Genomic DNA, 15,083 nt, shown 5'->3' on the forward strand with positions numbered 1-15,083 from the left:
TAAAGCATATACTGCCAACACAGTGGATGTTTCCCCTTTTGAGTGTCATTTGATGCCATGTTGTGTTGAACATGGACACCTAAGACTAACCCTAACCATTATTTAGTGTTACATATAACAAAAATACATTTTCAATACAAAGTTGAAAATCCAAAATGTGCTGGCAGAGAAGCAAAGATGGAAAAGTTAAAGGAGACACAAGCAGGGGGAGGAGATAAAATTCAGGGAAAGGAAAAAATGGCTTTTGAAAAGCGTATGTACTTTAAAACATTCTTTTTCTGTAATGTTTTCAACTTCACACTGTAGATGTTTCTTGTGGATTTGTTGTTCACTTTCCCCTGTACTCTTCAGGTTTCTGCTCATTCATGTTTCTTGAGTTTTTAAAAAAAACAAAACAGCTCTTGGACATTAAAAACAAACAAATCAAAAAACTAATGTGATGGATTATTGTCACAGTAAAGAGAAAGATGTATGATTATAACATTTAGATTTTAGATGATAACATTTTGTTTGTTACTCTTCATTCAAACATGTTTTGCAATAAAACATACTTGAGTTCTTAGAGCAATTACATTTGTATTTTTTAGTCTGTGGATTCAGAACAGGGGTTGTAAACTTTTCTGTATGTAGGATTTGAGCACTCTCTCCCACACTCACTGAAATCTATTTGAATACATACGGGTTAAATTTGACCAGGAAATGCCAAAAACACAAATTACTGAGCATTTTGGCAACTTTGAGGTAATTGTTTTGCTTTTTATGCCCTCGTCGATATTGTTGCAAGATTAAACTGTTTTCAGTAAAAATCTCATTACTCTGTCAAATGGTGTGGGGATGAACAAAAAGTATTTGACCAGCATAATATAATCTGCAGTATGATCATTGCTTTAACCATGTAACAGATAGCTTTAAGATGGCCTTAAGATGTTATGCATACAGTTATTATGTTGACCTTGTATTCCAGGTGCAGTTATAACTATTTTATACATATTGCATATCTGTGCTTATTTGAGTTGATGTTCAGGTTCTTTAAAGGTCTTAAGCTTCACTGACGTGACTGTTCAGGTGATACATGCTGAGGGAAAACTAGAACATAGAAGGAATTGCAATACATGCTTACAAAACACTTATATCAGGTCATTTTATATTAAGGTTTTAGTAGAGGTTCTTGGTTAAAACATTTATTTAGTAGAAGACATACACATAGTCTCAGTGAGCTTCTGGTCTAGTGAAAGGTCAGAAGTGCAACAGGTGAATTGGGAAAGAGCATTTGAGGACGAGACACAGACAGTAGGAGGTGAAGAGGTGACACAAAGAGCATGTGAGGTCAACACATACACACACATTAGTTAGACTTATTTAGAGGAGAGATTAGTTATGTCTCGACAAGAAAGAGGAACAATTCACTTTGAGACAAGAACGGAAAGTACCAGCCATAAAAATAGAAGATGATTTTCTGGGTGAAAAGTCATGGTGATGTTGATCTGATCTATGTATAAAATGTATCGGTGACGCATGAAGGGGCGTCAGTAAACAAACCCTGATGCTATAAAATATCTGTTCATGCTTTGATTAAGTCGAGGACTACTGGCTGTCTGCGTACAGAGTGTCTTCCCACACGTGTGTTCATTAAAATCATTGTTGGACCAAGAGCTTCTGGACCAAGAGTGGTTTGTACTCTCCCTCCTCAATTGTGAACCTTAACAATGGCCAGGAACAAACAAATTAAATAAAATGCCTGCTTTCTACTGGACATGTAAATTAACAACCACTGCTATTGATAATGTTTCAGAGCTTGTTTTATTTGGGACTTGTTTGAAAAACAAGAAGAAAGAAAAGAGAAAATGTTGGAGTCACAGAATGGTTGGACACAGAAACATGTAGTCTAATAGATGCTGAGAACCCCCACCATCATTTTATGTTATTGGGTTACTTATTGTTAGTGTTTATTTACATTGTCATAAAGTTATTATTGATATATATCCTGTTCACTGGCAATTCAGCTATAATGTTTTAGTAGGTCAAGGGCCGCGTGGGGACCTAGGACTTTTAAAAAATGGCAAACATAATTTGATGACAGCATGTTTGTGTTTATTTGGTCGCTGTGGTCTCAGATTTATTGGGGAAAGACTTCATATTGATCAACAATATTGATTTCAAGTTGAAAGGTCTGACATATCAGTACAACTAGCTAGTGGATTTGACTCCACTGATAATGCAGAAAACATCCAGGTTTATGTTAAACCCTGGTTTAAGACTTAACCACCAACTGAGTATTAGACCGTTTGCTTTCAGACTCACAACAGGGATTCTGGTGATGACTGTCCATCTTACTGCTGTAAATCATATCTGTCACTCAACAATCATCCTCTATGCAGAGCCTCATTACTCTAACTATACAAGAGCTGCTTTTTAAATGCAACATTAGTGTTATGTGTGGTGCACAAGTCCTGATCGATGCTGTTGCTTTTGGCTTCACACAGACAATAAACATGAAAGACAATGTCCATAATCATGCACTTAAGCATATATTGTAGTACTGTAATACACAAATGTTAAATATACTGTATGACATTAGCATAAGAAGCAAAAAAAAAAAATGATATGAATGTAGATTACTGAGGAGAAGCCACCAATCCTACTTTAATTTGGACTTTACTACAGGAACCACTTTAAAAGGCTCTTAAAGGCAAAGTCTGACACAGGATGCCGTCACCTAATGTGTATGTAATGGGGCGCACTAAAGGGGCCATAGACACTGCCTGGCATGTGGAAAAACAGTTTAATGGTTTAGAGGATCTTATTGTTTGTGGAATTTATAGGAAGAGACAGCAATTGTGAGCCAAGAGGATGCCTGGCTTCCAGATAGACTTATCTGGCTTTGAGTCAAATGTCTGCAGTGCATTCTTGGAACTTTGATCTCTTGCTGGAGTGTTCATATCACTCCAGCATTTAGGGATGGGAATTGATATGAATTTAGCAGTTCCAATTCCATTACCAATATCACTTATCGATTTGATTTTTTTTAAATTAATCTCTTATTAACGGTCATTGGGTTCTCTTTAACAGTCACCACCACCACTTTTCTGTGATCAGTGTCGGAGTCTTAGTATTTAGGGCCCAACACAAAGCCAACAACACAAAGCAAAGTTGAAAACTAGCACAGAGAGACTTTCAAGTGATCGCCACATCTCTGCATCTTGTTGATGCTAATCTGCCAAAAAGTATTTATGCTAAGCAGGAGCAGAAAAGCCCTACTTCTATAAAGTCCTCACCAGCATAGAAGGAAAAGTGCAAACTTTTCTGATAATGCAGGGACATTTAATGATCATATAAAGTTTCTGCTTATTTTTATTTGTTCTCTAAATAGCATCAAAAACATTACCTAATGTAGCTTAAATCACTAGAGATTGCTAGCTAACTTTAACGTTCTGACGCACTAGTTTGCTGGTATATCGTGAATGGCAAGCCAAGGTGTTATGCCTTTTGGTCAAAAGTCAGTAGTTAGTGCATAGTCTGATTAAGTTACATAAGCAAAGTGATAAATAAGTTCAAAGTTAAGAAATATTATAAGTGATTCATGCTAAAAACAGTTAAAATGTATGGGTTCGTAATTTGCTCGGAGTGAGACAACGTTATCACAAGCGATCTTTGTATTGTATGTGCGGAAATGGGAGCGAGGGAGCGCTCTGATCATTAACCTATCTTTGAAGTATTTTCTCCGTTAATGCCGTGAAAAGTGTTTCGGCAGTATTAAAAGAGTGAACGAGTTCATGTACACGCTAAGAGTGCCCTACACGCTTGTACCTTGGGAAACGTTCGTCTTTGTGAGTATTAATATGTTCAGAGATGACTTTTATATGTCTTTACCTGGAGTGAACTGCGATGCTAATGTAACGCACGTGTTAAGCTAGGCTAATCAGTAAGTTTGTCATTAAGATGTGTATTAGCTAGCAATTTATTTTCATTTTCTGTATGTTTCAGTTACAAATAAGAAATAGCAAGGAGAAGCCTTGAGAGAGATAAGGCTTTAAAGGATCTTCATTAAAAGCAAGAAAGGCAAGCCTTGTGTGGAAGATCTCCTCTATTTTGTTCGCTAGCTGTCTAGCTTCACATGGTCACGTGTCGTGAGGGCAGCATACAAGGAGCTGATGTGCATTATTATTTTAGTTTGTTAAAAATTTCTATTCCTATTCTGATCGAACTGGGCTTTAGTGTTTGTTTACAGCACAGCTCCAGATGCAGGTGACAGCAAGTCAAATAGATGTTACCAGTCTTCGTCCCACAGCAGCCTGTATTCAGTTTGAATAATGCTATAAACTGATATGGATCAGTTTGGCTTCCATTCACTGTAACAAAATTAAATTCACCAAAAATTATAAAGCTGTAGTTTTTGTTTTACCCACATTCACTGATGATGATTTCACATAAGCAGTGTGTTGTCCTGTTGTCGACAGTGAATACCCCACTTGCTCTTATAATAAGTATTATTTTATTATATATTTGTCATTTTCCAATCATCTCTGGAACAGGTGACTACAAGAAGGAAAGAGTTGCATTTCCCTCTTCAAACTTTTGTGACTTAAATACATATACTAAATCCAATTTTAAAAAAAATTGTGGAATGTCATATTTACATATGTTCTAAATATGAGGACACTATACATTAAACGTCTCTGAATTTGCAGGTGTATATCTGAAAATCGTGGTTGGAATCGCTGCTTTGCATTTAATTGTGTGTGGCTTCCTGTCTGTGTATTTTCCACGTCTGCCCTCAGCTATGCAGCAAGCTTGGGGAAACTCCCATATCAACAGATCTGTTATTCCCCCCAGTGTTTGCTACTTGCAGCAGACAGTATGAGTAGACGTGACTCATCCTGGGATGAAGCCTCCTCGCTCATTCCATCTCCCATTTTCCTTCTTTCTTTCTTGCACACTCCCTCTGTGCACCAGTTTTCTGTTTGTGTTCCTGCTTTCCCTAGCCTTGACTGGCTGACTCGAGAGTCACAGTGGCACCGTTGCCCCCAGGCCAAAACAAGGCTTGATGAGCAAAGACACACTTTTCTCCCTCTTCCCCCTCCCACATGGGGACCACCTGTGATATGTGTGGTCATATCTCTGTCTACCAATCACTGGAGATGTTGACTGGGTTTCTGTACAGTGGGACTTTTGTATACGGTTCAAACACCTTTATAACCTTCATCATTTTTTTTTCTGGTAAAACATGCCTGAGACTTCCTCTTATCTGAATAACACTTGGCGCCTCAGACACTCTCGCAACAACCCTGATGTTGAAAGCAATGCAGGAGCTGTTTTGTGTGCAAATATTGTAATTCACATCTTTGTTATGCATATTCTTCAGCCTGTTTTATCTATCTTACTTTGTGTTTTTCTGCGTTTCCCAGAATTCTGTCAGACAAGCTAAATGTGAATAGTTGTGGAGCTGAGACTTGATGCTTAGATGCAAATCAGATTTAAACCACAAAAAATGGCTTGATATTTCTTTCATTTTTCCCTTGGAAACATGACCTTTTTTGAATAGGCTTCCTAAAGACTTGAGATGTAAATTCAACACATTTCTAGAATATTGCAGAGAAAAAGTAAGAAAATACTTAAATTATGCTTCGAATCTTGATGAATTAAATATTCAGGCTGAAAATAGTTTCTGATATAAACAGTGTAATTTGTTGAGAAGAAAATGATGGAAAAACAACCAATGAAAACCATGATTATCAACTCTTTGAGGACTGGTCAGCATTTTTTAGCACCATGTCAGTTTGACCTGGCATACCTATTTTAAATATTTAATAGAATTATAGATTAAAAACTAGTTTTCTATCAAGACTGAGAGTTACAACCCTTCTATCAGTTCTGTGAGGCTTTTCTTCTATACTGGATGCTTTGAGATAAATGTGTTGAAGATGACAGTACAAAATGACAATACATGTAGCATGTATACACATATACATAGCTAAATCCATAACACAAAGTACACAAAAAGTGAATGGGTCTAAGTACTTGCTGAAACCTTTGCAATTATGACCACCGACAGTAAAGCAACATTGCTGTTTTGGCAGATCTTTCCCCAACTTCTGTAATTCATATCACTGTAATGTAGTGGAGGAGGATATGCAGAGTTTGTGTCACAGAGGAGGCTGTAAGGATGGAGGTAGAGGCAGATGATCCAATGTGGTGACATTAAAGGGACAAGGTGAAAGAGGAAGTAATGCTATCAGTAATTTCAGTAGTTCTGCTGTAATCCACTTGGTTTACCACTTAAGTATGGATTCTTAAAGTTCCATTACAACGAAGCCTGCTTATAATGAAAGAATTTGGGAGATGCTTGCAGTTCTGTGTTTGTTATCGATTATTATCAAGTGAAGTCTTGGTGTTTCTGTCAGTGGTTTTGGACAGAGAGAGACACTTGCAGTATATCTTGTTTTTGTGTTTTTAGAAGGTGGAAGAAGGAATACATAAAGGGGAACCCAAAGCAAGAAGAAAATTAATACAGACTGTAATGGAAAAGAAAAAGTAGTAGGCATGTATTTCAACTCACTGATAGAGTCAGGTTTTGGCACAAAAAGAACCTGTCAAGGGAGCTTGTAATATGAAAATCACCCAATTGATGTAATATACATCAAATACTTTTCTTTATTTTCAAACCCTAATTAAATACATTAGGTCAAGGAGGTCTGAAAGACGTCACACTGAACGATGGGGAGACCTTAACAGGAAGCCATTACATGTCAATGAACTATGTAATATCAGGATTGGTAATTGGCCTTTGAGGATAAAGGATTGACAGTTTAATTATTTAATGGTTGGTCAATGGGTCCTCTAGCATGTTCGTATTGCATAGAGACAATTCAGTCTATTACGCTGTGACACCAGCAGTGAGATTGTTATCTCGCTGAAGCTGTTGGTCACATAAAGCATTTGCTGTCTCTTTGTGCTGTAAAGAGCCTTGTGCAGCATGGTGCTCTTCACCACTAATTCTCTCCATTAAGAGCCTCCAGCACATTGCTGCTCTTTGTACACAAATCCCCTTTAATTATGGGATTTATACACCAGCAGAGTACGAACATGAATAAATAACTATAGGGGAGCACAGGCAAACACAGCCAGTTAATGCTTCCTTGGAGCGTGAGATTCTGCAAGGTCACCATAGATAAGGTGCACATTTTATGACATGCCATCTCAAGTAGAGCAAAATATTTCCTCCCAAGGGGTAGTCCAGTGTATAGAGTATCCTTAGCTTGGAAAAGAGATACTGCTGCAAAACTTTGAGATTTAAAAAAAAATATATATATATATTAGAGATCCAAGTATTCAAGGTTGAGGATCTTTTTAGAGTGGTTATTGTGATATATTACAGCCTAAAGTAGCATGAACTGAATACAATGAATTTATCACATTGTTTCTTCTTATAACAGCAATTTGAGGTAATCAGACGATGAAGGACACTGGCTGTACAGTGCTGTCTGTAAGCCACATAACTTCCATGTGGATTGTGCCACTGGGGAGGACTGTTTAAGATTCAAGCAGTGTGTTAGACAGAGAATAGGAAAAGTCTTTTTGTGTCCGTGAATACCCAGGCAATCAAGCCATCAATTATTCAAGCTGCATGCAAAGAGAAACCATCGCAAGCTGTCCATTGTCGCTTCGTCCCAAGACTCCTAATGTTGTTCACACAGCAGTGGAACAATGGAAATTCAACAGAGCTATTAGAAACTAGACTGCTGTAAAAATATAGATAAGATGGTCCAAACATGCTAATGAGCTAATCACTAATAACTTGGTTTAATCACAGCATGTAAATAAATAGACCCTAAACAGACATAAGGGAAATTAATAATATATTGACCTAAAGAAGATTTTTAGAGGGGTGGCTGTACTTTGGTGGAGTTAAATCCCCCAACTATCAGAAAAACACCTCAAATGGTGTTTGAGTTTCACACTCACTCAAAAAGAGTAGAACATTTTTCATAAAGGAAAGACTGAAAGAAACATTTCATTTGTTTTTTCTGCACTGTTAGGCTTGCTTTTAGTAACCGTAGCTAAAATATATATGAAAGCTGACATTTACTTGCATCCATTATTTTACATTAACAAGACAGAGGAAAGCAGAGCTGTTGTAACATCTTGTTCTTATTCAAGAGGAAAGTGACAAGCGTGGCTATGATATGGGCAAACCAAGTTTGACTTGTGTCAGAATGACGGAGAAAGAGAAGCATACCGCATCATCTGTTATGACATTATAATAACATGATGGATGCAGTTTTGTGGTAAGATCTTGTTGAATGTTGAATGTGACTGCTCATAGAACCAGTCTGACTTTTGAACAAATAAAAATGATCTAAACACAAAGAAGAATTTGATTATAAAACACAATGTACATCTTAAACTACCTTAAAATTGTGTATTATAACCAGAAGAGAAGCATCTATCCTTATTTAACTCAAACAGGTACATAAAATAACAAATAACACAAAGACTTCATTCATAATCAGTGATAATAATAATAATTATTAGCTAAAATATTGTTTTTTAATAGTTTTTCTAAACAGCTTAAGCCAAATTGCCTATAATTTTCCATTAGAAAATCTCACCTCTTTTTGTAATTAAAACTGACTTCTGTCTGCACTGGGTGTCATTATGGAAGAAATATAGTATCATCAGAATTCAAGTATTTTTAGACATTGAATTTATGACACTGAATTTTTATCCTCCAAATTTCCCTGCCAAAAATTCACCTGCCAAAAATTCACCTGCAAAAAATTCACCTGCAAAAATTCACCTGCAAAAAATTCACCTGCAAAAGTGATGAACTTTAATGACCCAAGTCAGAGCAATCAGCACCAGATCGAGTCGAGTGGCTCTCGGCCAATTAAATTACGCTGTTTGATCACATGACACCGTTAGCCAGCAGTTTGTCTCCTAAAAGAGAGCTGTTTAGAGGTGAGTGATTAAGTTTTTCTCCTAAATAGAGATCATTACAGAACGCCTAGTCCTACTTAAAATCCCATTTATTTTTATTTTATCATCTACTCGAACTAAGGAAAACGTTTGACTAACTCAAAGACAATTTCCACGCCTCCCCTGCCTGACGCAGAGGCAGTTTTGAATTTAGGAGCAGCAAGATGGAAGCGGCAAACCCTGGCGATTCTCCGGTAAGTATATTGTTTTTTATCTTCAAGTTTGTCTTTTGAAACCTTAATTTTATTTAAATCCGTTGCTCACGTATAAAGTACACAGACGGGGTCTTTGCTCAACTCGTCTGAGGCGTGTCTCACTAAGCGCTACATGCTAGCATCCTGCTAACCGAGCTACCCTTTACATGCTGTGCTTTAGAAAATAGGATACTCGTTAAAAAATACTCCGCAGATATTGATAGATAGACGAACACTGCAAATATAATGTTGTAAACGAAAACGGCCTTTGGTGAAGTGGTAAAATACACCATGAATAAAGCCATAGATTGAATGGCTGCCATGGTTGCAGAACGGCCTGATTTAATGACAAGAATGGGGAAGAGTGAGGCGAAGTGAACCAAAGCCACAAAACACGGTCAGACAAGGCGGCAAAAGGGCAGTGATCTGTCCGTCAGTATGAAGTTGGTGTGTGCTTTGGTGAACAAAAACTCGAGACCGGTAGCAGGAAGGTGGGAGACTCGTGTTTCACTGGAATAGTGGTGAATTAAAACATCCTTTGTTGGGGACATTTAGGTGTAAATGCATCCATAAAGGTGAGACAGAGGCAGACCAGACAGTGAAGAAAACAAGGCAAACATTAGAAATATTAAAACGGAAATATAGGATTAATATAACATACAATTGGGGAAAATGTAAGGAACACAATGTAAATGATATTGTAAAGTCATTAAAACAGCATACTCTGATTAAAAGAAACAGATAATTGGGTAGGAGGATGATGATGATAATAATAATAATAATAATAAAATAAAAAAAATGTACAAGATGGGTATGTATACTTGTAGCCAGAACTTAACAACTATAAAGTTGTAGCATGTCAGTACCTTACCCCATCCATTATATCCACACTTTCAGAAAAGGATATGGTCAATATCTTTACAAATACTATCTAAACTTAAACTGGATATCCCCTCTGCTTCTTCTGCTTCTCGTATACACCCTCAGGGTTTGTGATCAGCCAGCGGCTGATATGATCATTAATCCTGTAAAATAATATTCTTTCGGTTTATGAATCTGTTTGCATGGATTTCTTAATCTGTTTCCACTGTTAGCAGAAGTTGTGCATGCAGTTTTGGTGTGCTGCTCTCCAAGACTACAAGCTGCGTTAAAGTTGGAAGTAACTGGCCGATGTTCCACTGTTGAAGATAGCTGTGCCCATTTGTTGCACATTGTGGGTATGGAGAAGTTGAGGCCCTTGCAGGCTACCCACAATTTCCCCAAACTGAGCGATTATACATCTTCCTTCCATATTTGTATCTTGTGTCACTAAAAATAATTTTATTTAATTTTATACATTGATTAATGACCTGCAGAATCTCCTTATCATATTAAGTGATTCATAATTGTCACTTTATGCTTTCTCCATCTTGAAAGTGATGACATCCTTGCATTACATCCTTTAGGTTCATTTTCTGCAGGCAGGTTTCTGACAGAGAACAGGCAGATTTACACTATAACATGCAGCGTTCTATAGATGGACACATAAAGAAATGAAAAATTACATGTATGTGCTAACTTTCTAAACACTGTTACATTAATGATTAAGTAGATAAAACATTTATGTCAGCCTTGGCTCATAGTTCATTTAAAGACAAGAACTTTGTGTGTGTTTCAGGTCCTGCACTCTCAAAGACTGAATGAACCAGCATTGCAGCCATGGGTCACTGTGAGCATCACAGGGAAGGTTGAAGCCGCCCACTGCAGCTGTAAGGCCGGAGTCACGGAGACCTGCACCCACGTCACTGCTCTTCTGTTTAATGTAGAAGCAACAGTGATCTGTGGCACAAGGACTGTTACAGATGAACCTGCATACTGGGTTTTGCTGGGTAATATGACCAAGATACAGCCAGAGGTTGGCCATAAGATAGACTTCTCCTCTTCAGCTGCCCAAAAAAAGGCTCTTGATCAGAACAAACAGACCATCTGTAGTGACAGGTAAAAGGAGCCGTCCTCAAAAAAAGAAAAATCCCACCTGCTACTGTGGAGGAGTTGTCACTGCTATAATGCCATCATGTTTTATCTAGGGGTCTAGATTTATGCCTATAGTGCACTGCCGTGTAAATAATTTGCATTTACTGAATGAGTATCACTGTTCAAAAATTGAATAAAGAAACAAACTAATTTTTGCCTTTTTTTTTTTTTTTTATTAAAACCACTTTATAGAACATCACATCAGTTACAATGTAGAATCCATGTCACTGGAGAATTTTGATTCAATAAACAGTAAAAAGGTGAGCTGTGAAGACCAAGGACAAGTGCAGCTCACAGGTTTTCTATCCAAGGAATCCCAGAAGATTGCATGGTGTCATTGCCCAGCAGTTGTTCGCAGGATATATGGACTCAACCTCAACAATCCCTCACACTGAGCAGCATGAAGTGACAGTGCAGAGGAAAAACTCCCCTTTAACAAGAAGAAACCTCCAGCAGAACCCGGTTCAGTACCAGCAGCCATCTGGGTTTGGAGGAGAGAGACAGACACAGAACTACCAAAAGTATTTTTTTTTTTTTTTATGTGATTGACTGTTGTTGTAATTCAAGCCCTGAGTGTAGAGCAGGTAAGATATAAAGTTGCATCCTAAATTCCATGCTCATGCAGAGTGTTTAGTTTATGACTTTTTCACCTGGTCATTTCTTGATGAACAGATGGTCTTTTAGGGTTGACCAAGCTGGTACCTTGACTCTGTTCTCTGCAAGATGTTGCAAAAAACAAAATCATATGGAGACAATATTGGACACAAAATATATAACAATTTAGTTAAATGTAGCATTAACTCATAGGTCTTGCTAAAGTAAACCTTGTATTCTGATTCATCACAGCAGCAGTTCAGTTGGATGATGTCAGTAACTGCAGCAAGTGTCTTGCTGACTGAATAATTACATCTTGCATAATCTGAAACAAACACATAAAGACAGAAACAATTTATAAATTAACGTTCGATAAAATCTAAGAATTAATCATTTATTAGATACCAATATGAATATGTCTACCATAAAACTTGTGTGGAGCGAAGTTACATTCAATCAAGATGGTCTGGCATGCTACAACTTTGTAGTTAAGTTCTGGCTACAAGTATACATACCCATCTTGTACATGTTCTTTAACATTATTATTATTATTATTATTATTATTATTATTATTATTATCATCATCATCATCCTACCCAATTATCTGTTTCTTTTAATCAGAGTATGCTGTTTTAATGACTTTACAATATCATTTACATTGTGTTCCTTACATTTTCCCCAATTGTATGTTATATTAATCCTATATTTCCGTTTTAATATTTCTAATGTTTGCCTTGTTTTCTTCACTGTCTGGTCTGCCTCTGTCTCACCTTTATGGATGCATTTACACCTAAATGTCCCCAACAAAGGATGTTTTAATTCACCACTATTCCAGTGAAACACGAGTCTCCCACCTTCCTGCTACCGGTCTCGAGTTTTTGTTCACCAAAGCACACACCAACTTCATACTGACGGACAGATCACTGCCCTTTTGCCGCCTTGTCTGACCGTGTTTTGTGGCTTTGGTTCACTTCGCCTCACTCTTCCCCATTCTTGTCATTAAATCAGGCCGTTCTGCAACCATGGCAGCCATTCAATCTATGGCTTTATTCATGGTGTATTTTACCACTTCACCAAAGGCCGTTTTCGTTTACAACATTATATTTGCAGTGTTCGTCTATCTATCAATATCTGCGGAGTATTTTTTAACGAGTATCCTATTTTCTAAAGCACAGCATGTAAAGGGTAGCTCGGTTAGCAGGATGCTAGCATGTAGCGCTTAGTGAGACACGCCTCAGACGAGTTGAGCAAAGACCCCGTCTGTGTACTTTATACGTGAGCAACGGATTTAAATAAAATTAAGGTTTCAAAAGACAAACTTGAAGATAAAAAACAATATACTTACCGGAGAATCGCCAGGGTTTGCCGCTTCCATCTTGCTGCTCCTAAATTCAAAACTGCCTCTGCGTCAGGCAGGGGAGGCGTGGAAATTGTCTTTGAGTTAGTCAAACGTTTTCCTTAGTTCGAGTAGATGATAAAATAAAAATAAATGGGATTTTAAGTAGGACTAGGCGTTCTGTAATGATCTCTATTTAGGAGAAAAACTTAATCACTCACCTCTAAACAGCTCTCTTTTAGGAGACAAACTGCTGGCTAACGGTGTCATGTGATCAAACAGCGTAATTTAATTGGCCGAGAGCCACTCGACTCGATCTGGTGCTGATTGCTCTGGCTTGGGTCATTAAAGTTCATCACTTTTGCAGTTGAATTTTTGCAGGTGAATTTTTTGCAGGTGAATTTTTTGCAGGTGAATTTTTTGCAGGTGAATTTTTGCAGGTGAATATTTTTGCAGGGAAATTTGGAGGATAAAAATTCAGTGTCATAAATTCAATGTCTAAAAATACTTGAATTCTGATGATACTATATTTCTTCCATAGGTCATCACTTACAGATAATTACTAGGTTGTATTCAGCTAATGCTGAAGAATATTTTCATGAGTCTCTGTGAATTCCTTGTCTCGGGCTGACAAATCAGGTGCTCCTGGTCCTTCCTTCCTTCCTTCCTTTCTTTCTTTCTTTCTTTCTTTCTTTCTGTCTTTCTGTCTTTCTGTCTTTCTTTCTTTCCTTCCTCTCTTAGTCTTGTCATATTATCGTTGGTGTCAAAACCTTTTTTTTAGTGAGTGTCTCAAGCGAAACAATCTACAGTATGTCTATTTAGATAGATATACAAGAGGAAGATAGTAAGGTGATAAGTTCTAGTCTGAAGCAAAGAAAAAGCAACAAAAATTGCAGTTCCTCTGTCACCACTTGGTGCTGGCTCTAAAAAAGTCAGTTTTGGTGAGTGAAATTCTAGTTTACTTTATTAGTCTGTCATTTAACACTAATTAGCCTATATATGAGTCTATGCATTACACTCAAATGGTTACAGAATGCAGTTGGCATGGAAAAATTTAACAAGAACTATTAAGGGCTGTACAAGCTAAAATTCATTCTTTCACTCTCACATGCATTCTCATTTCTCATACAGATCTCACATAGTTGGAATTAAAATTTTTATATTTTAATGACACATTTTAACACACACATTATTATATTATGGTCTCATATACATGTTTTAATGTACTCATATATTTCGCTCTCATGCTCATGGATTCAATATGCATTTAATCTTACAAATAATATACGTATTTAAGAAGAGAATTTATGTATGAAAGTCTGAAAAAAATATGTATGCAAGAAAGAATGTCTACGAGAGAGGATAGTGGAAACGGAAGGAGTATAATTGAAGTGGAAGGCAGGCTGTCTCTTCCACTGTGGTTGGCTGAGAAGAACAAGTGGGCTCACATTCAGGTGTCTAACACCAGGGAAGGGGAAGAAGAAGAAAACAGAGTACTTCTACAAGCTATTCGTGTGTTAAGAAATAGTTTATCATCTCCTCAAACAGTCACATCCTGGTCCTCGTTACTTAAGCGAGACAGGACAGGCTCATCTGCATCAGTATTACCCAAAGCATGATGGAAAGGGAGCTGAGGGAGGCAACACCCGTATGGTTTCAACGGGCCAAGCAGCTGCACAAAGTCTGACTGGACAGCACCGGTCTTTACAATATCAGTCCCAGGAACACTCTTGCAACTGGACCTACCAATCAAGAAAAACAAACCAGACTGCTACTTAACCGTAAGTTCCTTCATCTCAGGCAGAGCCGTCTTCCATTAGGCTTTCTGACCCAGTACTCTTCTCTTGCCTTATTGATGACCCAGATTTGGCTAAACCAGTTTTGGAACATTTATACAGGGAGTGCAGAATTATTAGGCAAGTTGTATTTTTGAGGAATAATTTTATTATTGAACAACAACCATGTTCTCA

The 15,083-nt window shown here is 37.4% G+C and overlaps 1 protein-coding gene and 1 long non-coding RNA gene across 16 annotated transcripts in view; one reads left to right on the top strand and one right to left on the bottom strand.

Annotated features, from left to right (window-relative positions):
• Positions 1-3,688: 3,688 nt before the first annotated feature.
• Positions 3,689-15,083, top strand: part of LOC146657884 (uncharacterized) — a 32,857-nt gene continuing 21,462 nt past the window's right edge. Inside the window, exons 1-5 of one of the 14 annotated variants that reach the window (XR_014914122.1) lie at positions 3,850-8,958; positions 9,113-9,170; positions 10,265-10,387; positions 10,616-10,716; positions 10,828-11,333. Coding sequence is in view for 1 of the 14 variants with exons in the window: in XM_085426244.1 (XP_085282370.1) it covers positions 3,774-3,827 (54 nt within the window). In the remaining 13 variants the exon portion in view is untranslated. Of the gene's footprint in view, positions 3,828-3,849; positions 8,959-9,112; positions 9,171-10,264; positions 11,334-15,083 lie in introns of those variants that run through there. The other 13 variants (XR_014914124.1, XR_014914115.1, XR_014914118.1 and 10 more) reach the window with 13 other exon arrangements.
• On the bottom strand, positions 11,586-13,429 carry LOC146657885 (uncharacterized). 2 transcript variants are annotated; one of them, XR_014914130.1, is made up of 5 exons: positions 13,335-13,412; positions 13,123-13,180; positions 12,008-12,102; positions 11,834-11,899; positions 11,586-11,664 (listed from the first exon to the last, which is right to left on the bottom strand). It is a non-coding gene; the product is annotated as an uncharacterized LOC146657885 (long non-coding RNA). The 2 variants fall into 2 exon arrangements; XR_014914129.1 differs by lacking the exon at positions 11,586-11,664 and having other exon boundaries at positions 11,700-11,899; positions 13,335-13,429.

Source organism: Rhamphochromis longiceps, linkage group LG12 (genome assembly GCF_057381845.1).
Source record: "Rhamphochromis longiceps isolate RC_006_pf linkage group LG12, R_longiceps_female_GT1.1, whole genome shotgun sequence".
NCBI lineage: Eukaryota > Metazoa > Chordata > Actinopteri > Cichliformes > Cichlidae > Rhamphochromis > Rhamphochromis longiceps.